A 25,000-nucleotide genomic window follows, 5' to 3' on the forward strand; every position below is an offset into this window, starting at 1 on the left:
ACACACACACACACACACACACACACACACACACACACACACACACACACACACACACACACACACACACACACACACACAGCTCTGTTTAAATCATGCAAATTCATTAATATATAGGAGTGGGGGGGCTTTGCCGAAATAATAGCCGGCATTTGGCTGTGATATTATTTGGGATAATAGGCCGTGCAGGGCTGAGTGGGGAGACAATCTAACGGGAAAGCGACATCACGCCCTGCACAAACACAATTAAGGCACAGAGAGATTTTACTATCATCATATAAAGCGAAGACAAATTGGAAAAAAAAAAAAAAAAAAAAATGTGATCTTTGCCGAAGCTCGGTCGGCTTCTCTCTCAATTGTCGATGAGGACGACAACGACCGCCAAGAGTCATGTCAAATGGATAATCCCTCAAAATCTGCAGTAAAAAAAAAAAATTTAAAAAAGAATAAAAAATGTGTGTAAGCTAAGGACGGCGGGGCGCTGGGCCCTTCAGGAGCCAAGGCTTAGGGACCGCTGGGTTCCTAATGGAGGAGGATAAGGACAAGTTTGGGTGGTGGTGGCGCTCCGCCCCACTGTGAAATAGCATCTTAATCCAGGCCCGTTTCAGAGCTGGTTTCAAACCGAGTCAACTCTATTCTATCTGTTATCGTCTTGTTTGGCCTCTAAACGGTGGCCGCCGTTCTCTCACACAGCATGTACAAATTAAGGTTTGTTTTTGGGGAGGATGTCACCATTCGATTTCGATACGAGGGGCAGCGATTCGATACAATACCAATATGGGTTAATACCGATATCGATCCTGTATTAATGAGGCAGATAACGATATGATTCTACGTCGATGTCTTGACATTTTAAGCGCGACAACTGCGACCAACTTTTTTCCGCCCCGCCGTGCCCATGTTGCCTCAGTACTTATAGCACAAGTAGAGGCGGTAAAGGGGCTATGACGCCATTAGTCCCAATGAAAACGACCGTCACCTATATTAAAATTACGTATTTTCTCTCGGTTTGAAAATTGTTGGAAACATTTGGGATAATGCTGGTAGACACCTCAACAAAATATGTGACATAGGTCTAATTGTTTTTAGTGGGGTTTTTTTTGACATTTTATTGCTGAAAAGCAGAACATAATTATACCTTTAAGCGGAAAAAAACGGTTGCATAACCTCCGAGCAAAGAATCAGTAGTATAAATTTCGAATCGATTGACGAATTCAATGGACGGCATGGAATTATCGTCGGGGTGCGCACAAACATAGACACAGGCCCTCCTGCATTCATAGACAAAGAGGCCTACACACACACACACACATACACACACACACACACACACACACACACACACGCACACACGCACACACTCGTCGTGAGGACACAGTTTCCATGAGGACACAGCTGGGTCCTTGGTGTCCCCACGACGTGGGTTCACAGGAAACCCTCTCCCCCGTGCATTTTAGATGGGACAAAGGTCGGTCCAACGTTCACTCCACCTGTACCTCCTCAACCTACGGAGATGCTAATGCGTTGTAGCCGAGGACGACCGGGCTGAAGGACTCGCGCCGGCGGTGTTTAAACATTTAGCGCCTCCGCCCCGAGTCGCCCAGAAAACAATGTGCATGGGAGGCATCGGGAAGGGGGCGGAAGGGGAGAAAAAGTTAAGCCGAAGCGCTTCGCTGAATGTTTCATAAGGAGTAGCGGCCCGGAGGATGAGCAAGACTGACAGTGGCGGCGTGTACTTCGCCAGGGAGTGGGGAGGAAAACGAGGGGAAGCGAGGGGAAAAAAATCGGTTCCAGTACCCTCCCCCATCTCTCCCAATCTCAACGGAGAAAAGTTTTTACATTCTCCGTCTTAACCTGCAGGACATATCGTTCTCATCGTACTCATTAGCGCCTCGCAGAACTTGCTGTGGGAGAAAAAAAAAAATCAGTATGCATCCACCCGCCAGAGAAAGAAAAAAATAACAAAAAACCCCCCGCAAAGCCAGGGAGCGCAAAACCATTCAGTTTCCATCTGTTAATCCATACAAACAACCTTCTCCATCTATTCATGACGCGGGTGGTTGAAATATCGCTTTTAAATAGTTTTCTTTTCTTTTCCTACGGGGGCAGATGCCTTTACTTCTTATTGACTCATATATGGCCGATACGACTTCACTTATTACACGGCTCTGTGGAACGCTCGATCATGATTGGTCAATAGCAGCGATCAGCGCTCAGTTACTTCTGCATAATGACCGCAGCTGCCACGGGCAACCACTTCGCCGTCTGTTTTTTTTTTTTACGTTATTTGTTTCACGCCGACACCGACATGCCAATGCTTTCACTCGCTACATAGACACTACAATGGAGCAGATGAAGAGATGAATGTCCAATTTCACATCTAACTAAAAACCCAGGAATCTGTCCGTGTGTCCGCATGTCCCTCCATTATCTGCGGCTGATTCACTTACGTCAGCAGTGCAGCCTTGCCCTAGTTCATTCAAAAGGCAGTTGAATGAGTAAGTCATATTTGAGCCGCCGCAGATTTTAGGTGCTTTTGGCACTTGTTTAAAGCTATGGCTTGTTAATGACGAGGATGCGGAAAGCTGTGTTTCTGAGATAATCACCCTCAAAATTTTCGGACGGAGTTTACGGATGTGACGTCAGCTTTTCTTATTCGCGTGTCACGCCGCCAACACGACAATGAATCCAGGTGTGTGTTTCAAACACGTAATATTTAAAGGTTGAACTCTTGTCAAAACGGTTTCACATTGTGACTTCACATCACATGGAATATGGAGGAGTGATCTTCACCTGGACGCTCGCTTTAAAGGAAACGATTGGCGTTCGCGCTGTTCACATTTATCTGCTCTTTATAAATCAAACTCCGTTTTGAAAATACGTTGAGAGACGTTTTGCCAATTATTTGGCGGCTCCTGGCGACAAATGCCTGACAATGCGGGTTTGCTGCGGGGGGGGTCACATACAGTTTATACACTTTGTAGGACAAATAGTTTACTACGTTTGCTATGCGTTGTTGCTATGTGTGGAAGCACGGAAGCTCTTAAACTAGACATATCAGTTAAAAAAATGTGTTAGTAAATAAAGTCTTAGTGTATTATTTTATCTGATACGTAATAAGTAATAAGCGGAATAATGTGGGGCCAGCCAGTCATTATTGCGAAATAAGCCCCTTCAGAGTGTCCACCCTGTCGGGGGTTATTTTGCGATAATGCCCGATTGTCCCTTACTTAGTTGTACTGTATAACTCACTTAAGTCAACTCAAATCCAATACACATTCAATACCCTGATACTGATAATACGTCGGCTCAGAGGAACGATTTCAGTGTCGAGGGAACATGCACCGACACATCTTGTCCTCCATTTGTACCCTAACAGTTCTGGGTTGGTGTTTTATTTTTTTGCAGTCCCACCTGCGCAGCAGGAGCTTGGGGTGGTTCTTGCTCTCCAGGTTGCGGTCGATGAGGTCGGACAGCAGGTGCTTGAGGACGTCGGTGGCGTACTCCAGCCGGCCCTGCAGTGCCGTCATGATGAGCGAGGCCACGTTGCCGCGGTCGCGCATGGAGAAGGAGCGCTGCATCTCCAGCGTCCGGATGAAGGTGAGCAGGAACACCTTGTTGTTGATGAGCTGGCCGAACAGCTTCAGGGCCTTCTCCACCATCAGCTGGCCGTTCCCCGAAACCTGGAAGCAAAGGGTCGGAATGGATTCCTGCCTTTTTTTAAACTACTAACTAACTCGACCCTGCGTCACATATAAAAGGGAATTTTCGATTTCATTTCACACTGAGCTGTGCTGAGCCGTACCACTTACACACGCTATCTGGTAAATGTACATTTTGATTAATTCATTAAGATCTCTTGAAGGCTTGTTGTTAGAAGTCATTTCACCAGAGTCTTATAACTACGGCCGGCTGGCAACGCATTAGGAGCTCATCTTCGAGTGAAAGAATAACAAGTGAGCCAGACTGGACAGTCCTCTTATCAGGTTGCATCTCCTTATCTCACAGACTCCTTCAGGGTGTCTGCAGGTAGCACAGTTGAATTTAATACTTTTTACCTTCTAAAAATATATACTTTTTGGACAAATCTCTCCTAAGTATTAGGTTTGGTGGTTTGACTGATGCAGATGACCTTGACAGATTTTGACCGGGGAAAAAAAAAAAAAAAAAAAAAAAAAAAAAGCAGCTTAATAAAATAAAATAATGGATAATAAAATCAGACGTTTGAAGGTCTACGGTGAAATGTCAACCTTGCAAATTCACATTTCAACACTATTTTGTGACTTCTAAGGCCTAGTATTTGGATATCAACGTGTCATTAAGACATTTTCAAGACTGCGGGCCTGCAGACACCAAAACCAAACCACCTCCATTTTCCCACCAGTTCACTGGTTTCAGTCAGTGGTTGGAAACCAGTCGGTTTGTGGAGAGAAAACCCATCACTACACTAAGTTCATTACTCCCTGTACCGCGGCTGCCGCTTGTTGAAATAGTCACGTGTCGGGTGCACGTGTGTGTTATGTATAGCTACGTAGAGTGTGCGTGCGTGTGTGCGTGTGTGTGTGTGTGTGTGTGTGGGTGTGCGTACGTGAGCGTTTAAGACTGAAATGCAGAGAGGCTGAGCTAGATGCTGGAATCCGGTTCCCCCTGGGCGACCCTGCAGCTTATGGAGGTGACGCCGCGGGGGAAAGGGCGAAGACGGCAACTTATCTTTTCTTATCTGATCTTTTCTTTTCTTATCCTACGCCTTTATTTACCTCCAGCTCCCGGAGCACGGGGTGGTCCTCGATGCCCGGGAACAGGACCCGCATGGCGTAGGTCCGGTAGTCCAGGTGAGGGATGCCGGCCCGGTCCAGGTCGCTGGTCAACTCGTTGATGTCCGTCTGCAGCTCGGCAAAAGCTGGGGAAAAAGAAAGAAAGAGAGAGAGAGAGAGAGAGAGAAAGGAAGGAAAGCAGAGTAAGAACATTTGGGGAGGAAATGCTTGAGACCCTGAAAGATAAAAAAATGAAATCCATCTTTCATCCCCGAAGGCCAAATGGGTGACTCGTCCTTATCTTGTTGTTTACCGCCTTGAAGCTGACAGTTAAAGCCCTGGATAGACTTGATGTTAAAAAAAAAGAGAAAAACTCAATATTTCACAGTTCTCCCTTCACCAAAGAAACACATTGATAGCTCACGGACACACACACACACACACACACACACACACACACACACACACAGCTCCCGTTCTCACTCTTTTTTTTTTTTTTTTATCATTTTTATCTGCCGGACGGTAAATTGGCTGTAGCCGAGCCCCCAAAGTGTGCGTCTGTGGTCTCGGCGTGAGGCCGCAGGTGAGGGCCGGTTAATTGGCTCCGTCCCGACAGAATCCGACTCGGGCCCACGGGCCTCCGCAGCGCTGACCTGGAGGGGGGTTGGCGGGGTGCCAGGGGGGGGCGGTAGTCCCACATCAGCCCCCATCCACCTGCGCCTCTGCCCCCAAGCCTGGGGCTCCTGGCTATCTAATGGTTAAAACATGCATCTTCTCCAGTAGTCTGTCCTTTTGGGTTTTACGTATTTCACATAAATTCCCGTCCGTCTCTCAGTCGGGCAATATGGGGATTATGTGGTGCAGATATTTGCCGGTTAATCTTTTTCCTGACTCCCCTATTAAAGGCAGGTTTAAGCAATGGGCATCTCTCCCCTGAGAGATAAAGCTTGCGCATGGCCATATACGAACCTCATTATTTCTACTCTGCTGGTTAATTATACACAACATTACTCAAAGCCAACAATGAGACATGACCTGCCAGACGATCATATTGTGTTATATTTGGTGAATGTTTGACCCGGTGAGCAGCGGTCTTGTCAGGCCAGGGACATGTACCGTTAGAGTATCCCCCAAAAAAGGTTGAAGATCAGGACTGAAGAAGCCCTTGTGCCCCCTTTTAACCCCGGTACCATAAGGAAGTGACCGAATGAAAAGGCTCAAAACCATTATCTATCGTCTATTTATGTGAAATCCGACACTTGTTGGGCCCTGCTGAGAGCATTTCCCAGCAGTTTAAGGAACTTAACAGCAAGACGCCTCTACCTTCCTTGCACTCCAGGGCGACCCGCGACTCCAGGTTGTCCATCTGCATCTGGAGGCGCTTGAGCGTCAGGTCGTTCTCGCGCGACTTGCGCTTGTAGGCGATGAGCACGAGGATGACGATGATGAGGAGGAGGCCACCGCCGGCGGCGATGCTCACGATGGCCGGCAACGTGAGCAGGCTGTCGGACAGGATGTTGACCATGCCGGGGGAGACGTGCAGACCCCCCACCTGGACCTGGGGACAACCATCAGTGTAAAAGTGGAATACTCGATTCCGATTGGTCAATAGCGGCAATCAGCGATATATTATTTCTGAATTATAAAATCATCTAAAATGAATATTGTGTGTCAATTTATCAGCCGTGTGGTGATCAGTGAAATGTGCAACCAGCTGGCCATTGTCACCCGAACAAATGAAGCATTAGAAGAAAGATATAAGAAAGATGTGACACTTACAGTATATTAGTGCAAGGCTTTCCCGCCAAAAAGTGGGTAAACATTATCTGTCAAAATATACTTCAAATTGACGAGCAGCACAAACAAATGCAGCTGCCTACACGGCGACTCTGGGGGAGAGTAGTTCTGGGGCTCGCACTCAATAAGTGGAGCTGGCAAGGAGAAATAATTGCGTCGGATTCTGGCTGAACCTTTTCAACAGCCCGAGCGCCGTTACACTGCCCCCAGTTTGACCCCCCTGCTTCAACTGAATGAACAATGATGAGCGGTGGAAAATAATGGAGTTTACAGGTCGAGTGTGGAAAAGGGGAAATCCCAAAATCACCAACAGAGATAGGGGGTTATATACAGTATATACACATTTTATAGAGCGGAAGAGAGGGAGAGCGGGAGAGAGGTTGGGAGAGTATGGCGCACTGACCATGACTTTGTACTGTCCCGTCAGGTTGGGGGGCTCGCACAGCAGCTGGCTCTCCGACACGGTGACGGAGCAGGGCGTCTCCCCGATCAGCACCGTGTAGTTGAGCTTCACCCCCATGCTGACTGGCGGCACCAGGTTCCTGCCCTGTAACGCAATTAAACACACCGTCCAATTTGAGAGATTGAGAGACAGTCCGTCCCCTAAGACCCCGAAACCAGAACCCTGCAGACACGACCGAATCGACAATTTACTCCCGAGACTCCGAAGATAAGATCAGGGTGGTCATTGTTGTCGTCCGCTCCGGCGGTTTTGTACATTGCCTAAACTAACTTAAAACGCAGGGCAAAGCCTTTAATGGAGACAGTTCTAATCCAGGGTAAACGCAAATATATAAATGAAGAGATTGCACTGATTTGATAGCCAGTATCTGCATTGGTATTGATAGCAGCAAAAAATGCCGGTCATTACCACCAAATAACCCCTTCAGAACCTTTATTTTCCAATAATGACCCGGCCGCACGTCACCCCTTAAAGTGTGTCTCATCGAATCGCGGCACCTTGAGGATGATGGGCGAGCCGGGCTTCTGCTCCAGGACGCCGGTGGTGCTGAGCGGCTCAAAGTACGGGTTGGGGTAGTACAGGAAGTTGGTGTTGTTGTAGACCAGCAGCGCCTGGACGTTGTTGAAGACGAAGCCAAACTCATCGGCGTGCTTGACGGTGTCCGGACCGGGACTGTACTCCGCCATCAGGGAAGGAGCGAAGCAGCTCATGCTGGTGGCGTTCACCACTTTACACACCTGGAAGAGACAGGGAGAGACGAAAAGAGGGAAGTCAGAGCTCCTTCAAACTCGACTGGATTACCCTCGTCTTTACACGGAGACGAGTCACTGTCTTTTCTTTAATTGTGCCATCTTCTGATCTTTCACTTGCCGGATAAGTGCGTTCTTGGAAGGCGGACCCCGCCACCAACAATGGAGACAGCATAGAGGAGCACATACATAACGCAAATACGTTGAATGGCGGTTTACTATGAAGTGCCAGCTAAGTTAATATGGGATAAAGATCAAATACACACACACACACACACACACACACAACCTCACTTTATTCACATGCCACTTTACTGCACATATCTGTATATACATAAAAGTCTATTCCTTTTGCTTCTACATTTGTATTCCTCCTTTGTATATTACCCTTACTCTTATTTTATTCTATTTACTAATTGAATTGAGTTTTAGGAATCAGTTAGTTAGTTCAGTTAGTTAGTTAATTAATTAGTTATTGTGCCAGTTAGTTATTGATCAGTTGGTACTTATTGTGCATAATCTCCAGGTGCGTTGCAATGTCATTTCACAACATATATGTATTCTATGTATGTGACAAATAAACCTAAAATATGGGACTTCTTTGACAAAATAATGTCATGGATTACCACTTTAGCTCGATGATTAACAGTCATAAACCCATTCTCCGTCTAGTGGTCTTCCTCTTTGGGTGGAGCTACCGTTCTCATGAAAGCTGAATCAACCAACAGGCTTCTTACGTAAGATCCATGGAGCACGGGTGGAGGTTTGTCCATCCCCTGCTAAAATGCACTGGATTATGAATTGCGAAATCAGCAGGGAGCCTCCGCCCAACGCCACGGTCGTTCCCCTTTGAGTTGAGTCGCGGAGTGAATGAACGTGTTTGTTTTCGCCTATTCCTATTGCTCTTTCTCTTTGACCGTGAAATGGGGGAGATGGGGGGGGGGGGGGTTTTGGGTTTGTACAGGAACAGAGTGCGTCTCTTGGGTTTTGTTGGGGTGGCTGGCCTGGGTTCAGCAAGATGGGGAGGTGGGGGGCTCCAACATGGTTCCAACATTGCAGCTGTCACAGCCACTATGCACGTACAGCTTACAAGGGCTCCATCCCCCCACAGTGATGTCTTCCATCTTCCTGTAAGGATTACAAATTTGCGTGCGAGCCACATGCCACAAGAGCGAAAATAAGCGCCCCTTTAAAGATTCATGCCACAGCGTAGAGCTGCTAACATACCTCTTTCTGGCTTTTTTTTCTAAACATTAGTATTGTGGCTGCAGTGAAATGCAATTTCACTTTGATGTGGCAAGGTGATAGTGGTTATTTAAAATACCGGATCAGGTTAAAATTTAGTAAATGAAAGGCAATTAAGTGCTTTATAGAAAAAAGTTCTCCCACTAATTAAAATATACTATTTATAAAATATATTATATATATATAATATATATTATATATTACATTTCACTGCATATATGTATCAAAGTATGTATATGTATGTGTCAAATAAACCTCTTGAATCTCTATATAATATATTATAAGATAATATTAGATATATAAAATAAATAAATAGACAACTTACATTTATTACATAAATATCATATTATATATATAATAAATATTACAATATATTATAATATATATTATAGATTTTTTTTCATCCATTTTTAATAATTAGAAAAATGCACTTAATGTAATTATCTGTTCTTCAAAACGGCACTTTGACACTTTTGAATTTGAGTTAATATATATATTTTATTTACTGTATCACACTGGAGCATGACAAACTCCCGTCAGTACACGGGAATGAAAAAAAAAAAAAAAGTGTGATGCGGGGGAACGGTGCCCCAGCTCTTCTCAGGTCTCTGGAACGGGCCCAGATGCTTCTGCAGTGTCTCGCATCCAGAACGACGAGGCGTCTGCAAGTCATCTGTGGCTCTCATGACCATCTGCTCTGTGAGTGTGTGTGTGCGTGTGTGTGTGAGTGTGTGTGTGCGTGTGTGTGTGCGTGTGTGTGTGTGTGTGTGTGTGTGTGTGTGTGTGTGTGTGTGTGTGTGTTGTGTTCTTTCCGTTCAACCACACTATACTGTCTACTCTCCTGTCCTCCCCTCTTTTTAATATATTTTCTCCTTCCTTCCTTCGCTGAATCCTGTCAGGTGAGCGAGGGACCTATCACACCAGCGAGTGTGATGTTTGTAAATTGGAAACCACATCCAACCAAGTCTGGATATTGGGAGCGCTAAAGTGTGTATCAAAACCTGGATTTCAAAATAAGAGGTAAATCAAAATACGGAGACTCCTCTGTCGTCTTACAACGGAATTAATAACTTTTTTTTTTTGCGTTTGCCGCTGCCGAGTGGACTCCTGTTGCAGCAGCTCCCCAATTTGCCTTGCTTTTCACCTATTTCCCTATTTTACATGAGGCGTAGCTTGTGGAGCTAGTTCTGTCAGACAACTTGACCGCACCACATGCTCCCACGCCCTTATGGGCCGGCCTATTTAAGCACCTATTTCCCCACGGGGATTCATAAAGTGCTGTCTTATCTTACGCTATCATTTTCATCTGCATTTTAACACCTTTTTTCCCCTGCATCTCCATCTGCTGCAGACTTAAAATATCGTATGCTACCAGAGCAGAAACAACTCCGCCGTATGTTTTTGAAATCAAAGCCTTGGCGCATCTCTATCCCAAATCCCTGGCAAATCCATGACAAAAAAAAAAGAAAAATGACTCTTGTATGTAGCATACTATACACACAACGGCAGGAGGAGGAGGAGGAGAAAAAAGGAAGAGAAGGAGATGGAGAAGGAGATGAAACAGAGCTTCTGCATTGATGAAGTGACTTTGGGTTAACGGAGAGAGAAAATAATTGGAAGTGCGGTCCGGCGTTGGGGCTTATAGGGCAATAACTCTCCAGCACCCGCCGGCAAAAATTCATCACTCGGATCTGGCCACTCAAGCTCTGAGAGGAGAGAGAGGGAGATGGAGAGAGAGGGAGATGGAGAGAGAGCGAGAGAGACTAACAACGAATCTTGGTTCTCTACAAGGGGTCGTGGAGTCAAAGGTCATCTGGGGGTCGATGGTGGTACAGTGGCCGGCCCGTCTCCCTCCTACACTCTGTCTGCCTTCCTGCTGCTCCCTCCAACTGCTAGAGGATCCATCCATCCATCCATCCATCTATCCATCTATCTATCTGTCCATCCATAAAATATAGACATGAGAGGGATGAGCAGACATCACAGGCTTGCCTCTTTATATCTATATAAAAAAATAAAAATAAATAAATAAATAAATAAACAAACAAACAAATAAATAAATATATATATATATATATATATATATATATATATATATATATATATATAGAGAGAGAGAGAGAGAGAGAGAGAGAGAGAGAGATAAAAATCATGCTAACGATCATATGATGGGCTCCTTCCATTAAGGGCCAGTTTTTCAGGCGAGACAGCTTGATTGGTTGGGGGTGTGTGTCTCTGTGTGTGTGTGTCTCTGTGTGTGTGTGTGTGTGTGTGTGTGTGTGTGTGTGTGTGTGTGTGTGTGTGTGTGTGTGTGTGTGTGTTTGTGTGATGGGGGAGTGGGGGGGTTGTTTCTCTCCTCAATCAACTCAAATGCTGCCGACTTGAAAGCATCCCATAGCCCACACACACACACACACACACACACACACACACACACACACACACACACACACACAAAGACACACACACACACACACACACACAGACATCCATGGACACACATTCACTTCCGACAACTTAATGGCGTCAATCGCGGTGGATAAAAATTGTGGCAGGACAACGGGGGGTGTTGGTAGTTGGGGTTTGGTGGATTCTAATCAGGACGGTGATTAATGTTTCAGCGGTGAATGCGGCTGACAGGTACAGGGGTGTGTCGCGCAGGAAAATTGTCTCCCGTTCCCTTTTGTGAATCTTCCTCGCAGGTGACGTGAGGGCATTTGGGGGAGGCAGGTGATGTGCTGGTTGGAAGGCTCCACCTGACAGCCAGCCCAGCCCTGAGTGCCACAGGCGGCCTGCCTGTTTGACTTGTTTCAGGTGGAGGGTGGATGTTGAGGCGGAGGGTGTGGTGGTGGAGGGATGGCTAATTGTACGCCCTGAATTTAATGAAATAATGGGGTGGGGCTGAGGCTGGGGGGGTTCCATGAGAGAGACAGAGCCCCCTGTTGGTGGGGAGCTGGGATTGCATGAGGGTCCGGGGGTTCACCTGGCATCAGAGGCTGGCGAGGCTACCACGTACACACGCACGCAAGCACGCAGCACGCAGCACGCACACACACACACACACACAAATCCCCACTCAGGAGGTCTCTAGAAATCCTCCACTCGTCTTTTTTCTTCCCCCATCTAAACTTGAAACACAGCGGCTCTGCCTCTTTCTGGGTAATTGGTGAGATGTGGCAGGAACACGGGTCTTTAATGTGTGTTTGCGATAGTCGGCAAGGACACGGCTGAGGATAATGTGTGTGTGGTGTGTGTGTGTGTGTGTGTGTGTGTGTGAGAAAGGCAAGAACCTTTCCCTGTCTACCCTGTAAGGTGTGGCCATCATTCGTGTCCCAACGTCCCCGCCCTGCACATGACAGCACTTTGTACCAGAGAGAGGACGCTGAGAACAGTTGGTTTTCCTCATCCTTGTTGAACCTTTTTTTTTTTTTTTTTTAACATCGTCGACACGTCTTCCTGTCCTTCTTTTTTTCCTTGCCTCTGTGCAAAACGGTTCCTTAACCAGCTGTCTGATGTTTGTTTGTTGTCTGTTCATTTTTTATTTGTGTGCCAGAATTTCTTTAACCTGCCTTTTAGCCAACGCACGAGTATTTCATTGTATTTAATACACTCGACAATAAAGTTGAACTTGAGCTTTTAAATGTTTTTTTTGTTTGTCTGTTTCTTTCCAGCTTCTGTGGAGAACTTTTCTTTGACCCGTCTTCCTTCACTCCTGAGTGTCTTTCTTTCTTCCTTCCTTCCTTCCTTCCTTCCTTCCTTCCTTCCTTTTCTTTCTCTCCCTCCCTCCCACCCGCATGCCCTCTCCCCCTTCACCCCCAGCACAGGGAAGAAATCCCATATCCTTAATTAAAAAACACGGACCCCTGAGGACGGGAGCGCCGATGCAATTTGTAACGATCAACCCCCTCCCACCTCCTTCACCCCTCAGGGGGGGGCGGGTGGGCTTTATGCTGACCAAAGACTTCTGACAGCAGTTAATCTTCCATTGAAACCCATTAGAGCCCAATGCACCTTCCGCCCCTCCACCCACAAACCCCCACCCAATAACGCTGCTCCACCGTAGCGGTTCGGGGGGAAATGTAAAACCTGAGTACAACTCCTTGTGCATAACACTGAAAGACCATTATGATGGCAAAGGGCGGCGAAAACACCACACAACAATGCAAAAAGTGTGTGTAAGTTGCTCGGGTGGGGGCGGGGGCGGGCGGCGGGAACGCAGCCATTAAAGCGGCGCACGTGGTTCCACGCCGCCTCGTTTCCGGCTGCACTACTCAAACGCTCAGCGGAGGGTTTTGGAGTGTGCCAGGACGGGGCGACGTTGGGGGAGCGTACGGAGGGCTGCAGGGGGAGTCGGGATGAGTACCAAACCCCCCCTAGCCCCCGCTTAACAGCCTCAACATCACTTATGTTGCTCGGGTGGCCGCGTTTAGGGAGTCAAGACGAAACTAGTCAGAGCACATTGAGCGCTGTGGCGTCCTCTTTCGCGCCGTTTACAACCGTCTCTGACTCACGGCCCACTTCTGAATTATCCAGACCAAGTAACACGGGAAACAGGAGCTTTTAAGCATTTCGAGATACAGCACATCATGAAATGTGATGTGTGTTTTTGCCAATGAGTTGGCAGCCAACTTGCAGTACCCTTGTAGGCCACCGGGTGGAAATCGCAGTGGAGGAAGAGGAACCGACGCCATACAGCACCTTGACACAGTCACTCTGGTAAAGCACAAACTCCACATTGGCATTTCTACTTGTTAGTACGTGTTATCGATCAAAAGACGCTTACATTGACGGTCTCCCGCCCGCCGTACTTGACTCGGATCCTGGGCTCCTGGACCACGTCCAGATTGGTCCCGGTCACTGTTAACGGGGTGTGGCCGCTGGAAAAGAAACACAAAAAAGAGATTCCGTCGTCCTCCATCTCTCCCATCACATTGGGATTCTCACCCAAACTTCTTGAAAGTTTCGGCGGCGTGAGCGAGGGAGCGTGAAGAACTAAACTATGGAGGCGTCAAACTTGCAGCAGGTTTCTTTTCAAGAGATAATAGGCTTTGGAGTAACGGGTGATTATAGATGCTTTTTATTTCTCCGCCTTCAGTGGCGGCAATCAAACAGCGCAGATTTTGTCTTTGAAATACAAAAGGTGGCCGAGGCGCACGTAGTTAGCATGCGGCGCGCCGGTCGCTCGGCTCGATAACGCAGCAGCGGCACAAACAAAGGCAGCGGCGGAGGAAGACAAGATGGAGACGCCCGGGTAGGGGGTCCGCTCCTGCAGATGTTCAGCTTGTCGTTTGGGCGTTTATTCGTTAGATGTCGTGTTACCGGCCGGGGCGACGCGGTGAGCAGAGAGGCCCGGGCGGACGCTCACACGGGGTGAGACATGCAAGCAGAATCCAAAAGGAGTGGGGCGGGGATTCTGAACTGAACGCGGAGCTCATGTTCTCGACGGATTTGCGGTAAGAGCTGAACCTCATCTTCATATTCTCAGGTGGAATAATGAATGATGAGGAATAATGTGACAGGTGGAATAATGTGATGTCTCATAGTATGGCATCTCGCAGTGTTTGCATACCACTTCTCCTGATGATGGCTCACATTTAGGGATTGTTATTGCTATACATATACTGTATATATATATATATATATAACTCATATATTTTGATTAAAATAATATATTTTAAATATTTGTTTATTTTAATAAATCCTATTTTTAATATATAAAATACAATATAACAATAAAAAAGATAATACACAATATTGTACTTTATTAAAGCAAAGCCCTGGAATTGACAGCCGAATAAAATAACTTTTCAAAACCCTGATAATAGAGACCACAATGTTATCCTCCCTTCCGTCCCTCATCTATGGTTTCCATCCGCCCCACCCACCCCCCACCCCCGATCCACCACCGCCTCCTCCAGACGCTCGTCTCCGTCCCCGAGATCGAGGCACCTGCTGCGGACTTGCGCCTCGGAGGAGCCGCGCCCTCCTCTACCCTGCTCGCCGTATGTCTCTCTCTTTTTAAAACCCCTGATGTGCGGTCGATCCGCCCGCCAAACGAGTTCCGCAGACGGATTGGCGACGCGACCGGTGAGACGAGACGGAGGGGGGGGGGGGGTAACAAGTCTTTTTCGTTTTCTTCTGGGTCGCCGAGAACAGCCTCGGCTGGCTGCATTTTGGGTGCCCAAGGGTGGGGGGGGGCATTTATCAGACCGGACACTAATTGCGATAGAAAAGGAAACAGTAATTGAAAATTTGCTATTGACCTGTGGCTGCTCATTACCGCTGGCTGGCTGTGTTGGCCAGGTCTTCGAAATAAAAGAACAAATACCCTTTTCTGGGCGATAAGAGTGATGCGGTTTATTGATAAGGGTACCAAGAGAGCGAGACCGGCTCTGGAGGTAATGGGGTGGAAACAATGGTTGGCGGCGGTACCTGGCGATGCTCCACTCAGGCTCCACCCGCAGGACCGTGGGGTCCTCGATGTACTCGAAGCTCAGGCTCTCGCGGACCCGGGCGCGGTCCACGCTCACGCTGATCTGCGCGGCGCCCAGTCCGGACAGGGACGGGGCCGAGAAGCACACGATTTCGTTCATGGTCCGTCTACGCAAGAGGGGAAGGGGGAGGTGTAAGACACTTGGAATGTACAAGGACGGTCCAGCCCTGTAGCAGGAACACACTATCTTGGGCAAACACATTGGCTGCTTCCTGCCTCTCCCTTTTTCGTGCACTACCTGCCAAAACCACCTCTGAATTCGTCCCACTTCATTAGCGGCAATGTACCCCCTACCATCCCCTCCCATCACCCCCACCCCCCCACCCTGCCTCATTCCCTCCCTCCATCCCTGCAGAGCTGGGAACACAGCGGAGAAACAGAATCCAGTAATTAGCCCATATCTCATTAAGGATGGCTTGACTCCTCAACCTCACCAGCATTACAATCAAACCGCGGCGGCAAGGGCTTTAAATAGATACCTAGCAGAGGGGAAGGAGGAAGAAGATGAAGGGTGTGGTGGGGGAGAAAGAGGGAGCGAGAGAGAGCGAGAGAGAGAAAACTACTAAGTGTGAGGAGAAAGGTTGGTGGGAGAGACAGATTTTCTGGATGCTATTCTTAGAGGCTTTCGATGCAGTAGGTCATCAGAACCGTATTAAGGTTTACACAATTCTTTTTTTTAACCGATAGAGCCCCAAGCGAAGGGCTGGGGGGCTGAGGGAAGCCTGGAACTACAGCTTCTTATATAACATTTAATGTCACTGTCTTGGGAGAAACGAGCTTGGCTTTGCACATTTTTCAAAGCGCTATCGTTCATACATTTCCGGGAGCCACGATGGCACCGAAGAGTTGTCCGGTGGTGTCTGATGGGGGACAGCGGCATTAAAACCCGATTACCACCGGATGGTTTTCCAAGAGGAAGAGGGACGTCTCACCCGTAGAACTCGCACGTCTGGTTGCCGAACTGGACGCTGACGCTGCTGCCGGCGCCCAGGTTCTCCCCCATGATGGTGACCTTGGTCCCGCCGGACTCCGGACCTCGGCTCGGCGACAGACCCGTGACGGAAGGCATCTGGATGGTAAAGTGACGAGAGGGGTGACGTTGGGCAGGAAGAGACAAGGGGGCGATAAATATTTTAAGAAAATAACAGTTATTCTCATCGCCGGTAGAGTTAGGGGATACAACCAGGTGCTCTTAAATTCCCGCGAGATCCCTCCAGTGCGGCGCACGGGGCCGGGCCCGTGTCTGACTGAAGCGTTTTTTGAAAAGACGCTCTGAAAATAACTAGTGTTTACAGCGGCAGGCTGGCGAGGCCTCTGTCAGAGCAACAGCCCGGCCCAGAGACAGACAGATGGAAAAAATATCCAAACAGACAGCCAGTCATCCTGAGACATCCAGATAAGACAGCTCGTTCTGAGCACACAGATAGACTGCCAGACGGAAATACACACTCGCAAACACACACATACACACACACACACACACACACACACACACACACACACACACACACACACACAGGCAAATTAAAAACATGCAATTACACTCGTATACAAAGACACTCGCGAAATATGCGAGCGTAACAGCGTGACAAATTCGGCTCACGCTCCTCCACTTACACAACCCCCCATTTGCCGAAAGCCTTGCTATTACTGGCTGAAGAGGACGGCCACACAGAGAGCCGCTTTTTGCTATCGACGAAATTGGGCAGAACTGAAGAGCTCATTTGTTGTGTTTCATTTTCTTTTTCGCCGGGCCACGGCACTGATGGAGCAATATCACGGATCCTTGGGAATCGCCCATCGCGCCGCCCTCAATGTCTCCTCCGGGCAGGGGCCGCGGAGCCGGCGGCGTCAAAAGACCTGACAAAAAGCCATCTGAGACGACCACTGCTGGGAGGAGGGCAGGCTCCGAAAAACCAGCCTGGAAATTACCAGCTGCCGTGAATTGTTCGGGGAGCGCTAATTGTGAAGGTGTGAGAGAGAGAGAGAGAGAGAGAGAGAGAGAGAGAGCGTAGCATAGAATTGTCAATTTTCAGTTGTGAGGACGAGAGACGGGCGTGTGCATGTGTGGGATACACATCAAGTCTAACAGTACAAGGTTTTTACATGGTATTGAGGTTTTTCTTGACCTTGTTGCAACATTTAATGGGGAAATGTATTGCTTTATAATAAATGAATAAATAGATCAACAGATTAAACAGATAAATATATAAATAGCTAAGCGAATAAATAAATAAATAAATAAGTAAATAGCTAAGTGAATAAACAAACAAACAAACAAACACATAAATAAATAAATAAATAGCTAAGTAAATAAATAAATAAAACACACAAAAAAAACTAAAAAAATGGGTGCCATTCCCTGGCTTATAACATCTCAATAACAAAACAGTTCAAGATTAAAAAAAAACCCTGTCAGTTTTGACCAAAATGACTCCATTTGTCGCAACACCATAGTGTTCGCTATACCTCAGTAATTAAAGTTCGACTTTATGGATTGGATGTAAGGACACAACCCGTTCTGTAGGCACCCATTTGCCCAAATTCAGAACTCCTCATCATCTTACCCAGCAGACTTTAAATGGATGGCCCTTGTTCGTATTTTTATGCATTTGTATTGTTGAACATGAAGGTCTTCGCAGCCAATCCTGACTGGGAAGGACTAATATTGTTGTTTGTTTTGAAATGCTGTCGTACAAACAAGATGAATCGATGTTATTACATCAGAAAGAAAAACAACCAAAAAAAAAACAACCCAACAAACAAACAAGCTGACTGTTAGAGGAGGTTATTGTCCATCATTTAATACTGTAGGGGCAGGGCTGGAGGGAATAAAATAATAATTTACCGATGTATAATTTCTAAAATAACCGTGGAACAGGTTAGCCTGACACACAGTCACAGGGGTGTATTCATTAGGCTGACTGTTGGCATGGCAACTAATAAGCCCCATTATGTGTATGTAGCCTGCTGGTTGTTAAAATGGTGAATACCTTATACCTCGTACCTTTTTATGAATGTTTTTAATGTGTCAAATGTGTCTTAACCCTCAAATGATATAGCACATTATAATCCACATGATATAAGTGTCGGTACTTTTGGATCCAGACGTAGAATGTTGGCCGTACCACGAAGGAGTAGAGGTGAGACGAGCGGGTTTTGAGTTCCGGTCGGCGCTCCCCGACGCAGAGCTGGACCGGGCCAGGCTTGCTGTCCGCCGGAGCCGCATCCATCTCGCACACGATCCTGACGGGGGAACAGAACAATGGGTTAAAAAAAAAAAAAAAAGCACCCAACTGTCTCGAGGAGGAAGGTGCGAACAATTTAACATTCCTTTGAGAGTCGTTTGTGCTGTGGAAGGTGTGAACTGACGGCTAGTGGAGGATCTTTACCTTTCCTCAAAGACAACGTTGGGCTGCAGAATGTCCTTTAGAATTGAGAAATTTAGCAAAACAAATGCTTTTTTCTTTCAGACTAAATCAAGAGTCTTTCAACTGAGCCCCGTTGGTCCGTCTTCCCTAAACCCGGGTGTGATACATACGACCGACCCAGACAAGGCTACTGTTCCGCCGAATGTAAAATCATACGGCAGACATCCGCCCGATCGATACGGCTTCATCGCGAGCGCGCCATCAGATGTCGCCTGGCTCAGCGGTGGGGGCGGATCAAATAACATAATAAAGAGTCCCCCCCCGCCCCCACGAGTAATAAAGAACATAAAGCAATCGGGTTCAGGGAAAGGGTTTGAAGACACCAGGGGGCCTGGGGAGAGCAGCGGAGCGGTGCAAGGATGGAGGGATGGAGGGGATCGTTGCTTCTGCAGAGCTCAGCATCTGAATCACAACTAATGATCATGGGAGCTCCCTTGGATGGATTAGGTGGAAGTAATGCGAGGCTGCAGGCTCTCACTCATATTAGCCTCTCGCAAGACTCTGGGACTCAGATACACTCCAAAATAGGGACTTCAATCATGGACGGTCGGCTGGGACAACTACGGCGACTACAGTGTTGATGCCGTGGCCTTGGACATGAAAATCGCTGAAGCAGCGACTCTTCAGAATCTGCGTGAATCGAATTGATTGCACAACTGTCCTGTCTTGGAAGCAGCAGGTGACATGGCTTTGGAAAAATGGGAAAGTCATTAAAATGATTCAGGGTCTTTGAAAAAACAAGTTGAGAATTCAGCGTACATTGTCATTATCTATTAGAAAATAAGATTTAATCCAAAACAACGACGCTCTCCGCATGACGCATCAACATCAAACCAGGCTTTCCCCATAGTAGACGAACTACAGTGGCAGAGGGGAGGCGGTCATGTTTGTGCACGGAATTATTTTTCGGTCGCCACACTGTAGGTGTCAATACTCAAAGTCCCTAATTGTACAGTAAAGGGGCTCGTACGCAGGTTGCTTCAGAGGGTCCTGTACAGACCGTTATAGCCTTTTGCATTCACACAGAACGAACATCTCCCACAGTATCTCTGAAGAGGTCACTGAACAAAAGCACAGCTGGTGCCACGACATCCCCCTGTCGGTCGAGGGGGTCACCAAGACTGACCGAACTGACCAAACTGCTTGGAGCTTTGAAACAGGGGCGCGCCAGGGAAGATAGGTGAGAAATATGGTTCGCAATAATAGAGCATTTAGGGGGTGGGAGGTGCTACTTATAGCGCTTGGGATAATTGGTTTGTGAGTAGATGGGGGATTGTGCTAGAGAGCGCCGCCCAATCCTGACGACACGGGGCAAAGGGAAGCCCATTACTTTTCCACCTTGAAAGACAAAACGCTGGAAAGCCAAAGCTCTCTGTTCGGTCAGGTGCTCATGGGCAGCCTGACCCTAGACGCCCGAGACCGACACCGTGGGTAAGTACTTGTTAGCATCACAAAGCATTTAATCATCTTGCCCGAGGGGTTGTTTGGTTGCTGTGACAATACCACTATGCTGAATATTCAAACTTGTTTGACTAGTAGGGGCATGGGTCAACTCCCGCCCTTCCCACTTTCTTACAATATAAATGAGTCCATGAGCGGCATTCCAATCAGATTTAAGTGCTGTCGGATTGCCACGCCGCTAATAAATTGTGCCCAACAGCGAGTGGCGTGTGGTGAATTTCAATTAAGGCCGCCCACTTAGAGGCGAGAGACCGGGGTTCTCAGACATGTCACCGCTGTGTTGTTTTTATAGGATCTATTTCATCCCAACCCCACCATAAAAAAAAAAAAACAAGGGACAAGGCCAAACTGTGTTTTCGATTCAATTACGCACGCGAAAGACCTTGCTCACACACTTTTTGAGTAGTCTTTGCCCTCGTCATAGTCCTGATGCCCCGATGCACACGGCAGTAGATTGGATTTTGAGTGCACATGTACAGCAGTCGACCCTGAGAGTGTGCGTTTTTTTGTGTGTGCCGCAGGGTTGCAATGGTGAGTCAAATTTCAGTTGTTTGAGGAGCACTCAGTTGACATCATCTGACAGCCATTTGGGGATTTGAAAGATTCGAGAGCGGGAGGGATGAGAGAACACTACACCCGAAGTGAGCGCAACTAAAACGTGTTGTTGGTAAGAAGCGAATCACACGTCTTCCTTCAAAGTTAAACAAATCACATGTCATTTCTTTTTTTAATCAACTTGCCGGCTGCGTTTAAAAAGACCTTTCAAAAACCTTTCATGGCTCTATTCCCCAGGGGACCTTCACCCCCCCCCCCCCCCATCCACAGGCACTCACCGCTCTCAAAGTTTGCGGTGCTAAGTAGGGACTACCATCAGGGTGTATGTGTCTGTCTGTGATATTTTCTCTTCCTTTCTCTTAGATTTTCTCCTAGATTTCCTCTTCTCTTCTCTTCTCTTCTCTTCTCTTTTCTCTTGGAGGAGGAAGTAGGACATTGTCGCATGAGGAAACCACGACTGAGAGTTTAAGTGTGTGTGTACGTGTTTGCCATTTGGCCACCGCTGAAGCAAAGCTCTGACTCAAACGCACCGTAGGCCCGAGCGTCTCTCGGCGGGGCATCCCTTCCTCCTACAATCTCTCCAACCGTCCGCGCAGGTTAAACGACCGTCAGAGGGTCTACAGCGCTGACGCTCGTCCCTGCATCCAGCCCCGGGGAAGAAGGGGCCGTTGCCAAAGCGAGAGGGCCTTAGACCGTTAGTTCCGGGTGAGCAGGACGGTCTTTGACGCGATGGGCTTGCGTCGCAGGACAATTAGTGGAAGTAAACACAAGTAAACACACACAGCTGCTGTGGGATTGTGGCTCGCTAAATGCGCTTCAGTGGAGGGCTTGGGTAAGCAGGCTGCAGGAGGAAAAACAAGCATGTCATGGCCAAGGAGGCCTGGACCCGCTCCAGTCTTCATTGAAGCATGGGATGGTGGTGATCAGAGGACAGTAGCCCCGGTTCTGAATGCACATACCCTGCATGCCATCCCTGTGGTATGGCAACCGTATCTATTTTTTGAGTTTATTTTTTTGTATCACTATATGTATCCTTTGGTGTATCCTGTTTTTCTGGTTTGCCTGACTTACTGCTCAGCGATGATGTAGCCATCCTCCACAGGAGTGCACCTCACTCCTGCCACCTCCACGTTGCCCACCATGTCAGAGAAGGACAGGCCCAAGTTCATCCCGTGGATGGTCACTAGCGTGCCCCCCTCTGGAGGTCCAGCCACCGGAGTCACCTACGGGATGAAGAATGGGAGAGATTAGCAGAGAGAAAGCGGATCATTTGGGGATTCAAGAAGCATGTATTTTGCCATATGGTCAGAGTTCTAGAAATAGAAACTAAAATGTAATACAATTAAGTCAAATGATGTGTGGGGAGAAGTAGGGGAGTAATTCAAATCCCTCCCAATTGGCATCTTTCAACGGACATGGATGAAACAGGTGTGTTTAATACGCTTTGATTCATTTTCAACAGCAGCAAAAGTTCAGGGAGGAAGATGCGTTCTCATTGATCTCACTCTCATCAGAGATTTGAATCATCTGCTTCGATCATCCAATTCCAGTCAGCCACACCCTCTGACAACCAATCATAGATGTTTCAGATGGTTGGTTCTTACACTCCCAACGCACGTCCACCAGTATCAGGTTCCACTTAGCTTCTGCAGAAAGGAAATCAAGAAGGGGAGATCTATCCCAATACTTCTTCTAAGTGCTTCTACTAAACATGGAGCTCAGAGTTTTGGTGTGAGTTGGCAGAACATTTTGGAAAAAGCCTGCCTAATTTAAAAGGAAAAGGCCTCTCTGTGTAATGCACCCCATGTGGTTTCACTCTCCCACCAAGAAAAACACTTACTTGGATAAAGAAATTGAGCAAGTCCACACTCAAGAGGTAGACCCCTTCCCTATAATTTGCTAAAGAACTTTGTCTATGTGTTAAAAGCTGCCGCCTCCACTTGTTGTTTTATCGGAAGTCGGCCAAAAACCCACTCACAATATTGAGAGCTAATAAGACACCTACTACACAAACGTGGCGACACACTGTCCACAACACAAAGCAAAGGCATAAGTGTTTATGAAGAGACAAATACACAGATACGTGATAAAACCCAACGTCTATATTGACCTTTAAAAACTGTATCTGTTAACATGATGAAGCACCCATAAATGCAATAGAAATAATTGCATACATATCCAAAATGGGAGGGATAATTAACATTCTGGATAGAGGCCTGCTCTCTGCTGTTGCCATGGACGATAAATCTAACAAGAGGCCATATTAATGGTTAGTGCAGACCACCTTCTCATAAAATACAATATGGCTGCCCAGCATGACCTTGGCATTGGGTGGCAAGCTGCCTTCTGTGCTGTAGAGCCCCGTTGAGGCTCGGCCCTGGCTATCGTCCAGCCCTGTGAACGAGAAATGAAAAGAGGAGCAAGAGCGAGACAGGGGGAGAGAGAGAGAGAGAGAGACCGCGAAAGAGAGGAGAGAAAAGCGACACACTAGCAGAAAGAAAAGTAGAGTTATAGAGGGGGAAGGAGGAAATGGTAGATGAGGACAGGATGCAGGAGGGCAGGAAGGTAAAAGTGGAGAGAACAATGAGCGAGAAGACAGATGAGTTGACCGTTGCCGCGGTGACCTGCTGGCGCTATGTCAACAATCGATACGCCATTACTGGCCACGCTGGGAGAGGGGCAGCCAGAGTTTTCAACTGTGCCCGCTTAGTGAGCCACAAACCACCATGTGATGGAAACCCCTTGAGAGGTGCCATAATTGCCGCTCCCCTTCGCCCAGTGGGGCATTGCGGTGTCCCAGCGGGACACCAACATTGTAATCTAGATTCAGTGGACATTAATTGCTCTGGATGTAAAGTAAGTGTGTCACTGCACTGCCTGAGGGTCTGAATACATGAATCTTTTAGTGCTGCTTGGGCATGCAGGATACAGAAGGGGGGGCATAACAGCTAAATATATCCATGTCAGGCAGTGGCAGGAGCTATTGGAGTAGACTTACTGATGGTTACATAAGCAGAGGCTGTGGCTGAGGGAGAGAGAAGATTACGAGAAAGACAAAGATAAAAGAAGTGCAGTCAGTTAAAAAAAAGAAGACAAAAAAAACAGAAAGAGAGGGCGAGTAATGGTGGCCAATCCGTGCAATCCATGCGTTCGGCCCTAATGGGTAAGACTGACAGGCGGCACAGGCACCGTCTCACATAAAGACCCTGCTAGAAGCCCGGACGACCTGCCGTCCCCTCACACCCCGAGAGGCCGTAATGGACTCCTGCCCACACTGGGCCCGGCAAAAAGAAAGAACTGACTACAATCCATGTGTGAAACTCAGCGGTCTGATCCACTCCTTGGCAGACAGAGCTTGGATTCATCAAGGGGAGCAGGGAAACGACCACTTCAAAGGCTCTAAAAGGCCGCTGATCTCTCTGGGGACAGGGGGCTTTGGGAGTAGGGCAGCTCCTCTCTCAGACTGTGGTTTAGATGGCGGCCAAAGCTGGATCCCACTGATCTCTACAAACCAAGATCTGGCTGGCCAAAGGGAGACTACAGGGTGTTTCTTCTTCTTCTTTTACTTTATTTTTTTTTCCTGTTAATTTTCTCGACAACAGCATTGCCTTCTTTGATGCCTGTGGGCTCCCTCAGGCTAGGTGACACACAACCTCTCTCAAGGCACTGGCGGTGTTGCAAGTTTTGCAATGTACATACTCTCGCGGGAAGAGGAACCGGGAGCCTTGTTGGACTCCCCAACCCACCCACCCCTCCGTAAACTGGGTTCCGCCATGCCACGCTCCCCGTGTAATCCTTTTAAGAGCAGCGCCGCTGCCCGCCCGGCTTTGTCACACTGTCAATGGAGGGTAATTCCCAGCAAACAGGCAGCCAGCTTGCGTGCCTCTTCCTCCCCCTTCCTCTCTTCCTTCCTCCCTCCCTCTACTTCTACAGTATCTCTTCCCAGTTCTGGGCATCATGGTAGGAACTCTAGGGAGAAAGCGAGAGTTCCTTCCCTTAGACATGCGGCGGGATTTGGCAAAAAAGTACAGGACGAGTAAAAGAGGGGTGAG

General features: G+C 47.6%; 1 protein-coding gene across 1 annotated transcript in view; it reads right to left on the minus strand.

Annotated features, from left to right (window-relative positions):
- Positions 1-25,000, minus strand: part of plxna2 (plexin A2) — a gene marked incomplete at both ends in the record, with an annotated part of 153,726 nt that overhangs the window by 23,459 nt on the left and 105,267 nt on the right. The window contains 10 exons of the mRNA XM_080015780.1: positions 3,415-3,683; positions 4,758-4,900; positions 6,078-6,312; positions 6,955-7,098; positions 7,512-7,751; positions 13,792-13,885; positions 15,441-15,608; positions 16,434-16,570; positions 18,630-18,747; positions 22,020-22,171. Coding sequence (XP_079871906.1) covers positions 3,415-3,683; positions 4,758-4,900; positions 6,078-6,312; positions 6,955-7,098; positions 7,512-7,751; positions 13,792-13,885; positions 15,441-15,608; positions 16,434-16,570; positions 18,630-18,747; positions 22,020-22,171 — 1,700 coding nt within the window. The remainder of the gene's footprint in view (positions 1-3,414; positions 3,684-4,757; positions 4,901-6,077; positions 6,313-6,954; positions 7,099-7,511; positions 7,752-13,791; positions 13,886-15,440; positions 15,609-16,433; positions 16,571-18,629; positions 18,748-22,019; positions 22,172-25,000) is intronic.

This window comes from Zeus faber, assembly GCF_960531495.2.
Source record: "Zeus faber genome assembly, chromosome: 15".
In the NCBI taxonomy this organism is placed as follows: domain Eukaryota; kingdom Metazoa; phylum Chordata; class Actinopteri; order Zeiformes; family Zeidae; genus Zeus; species Zeus faber.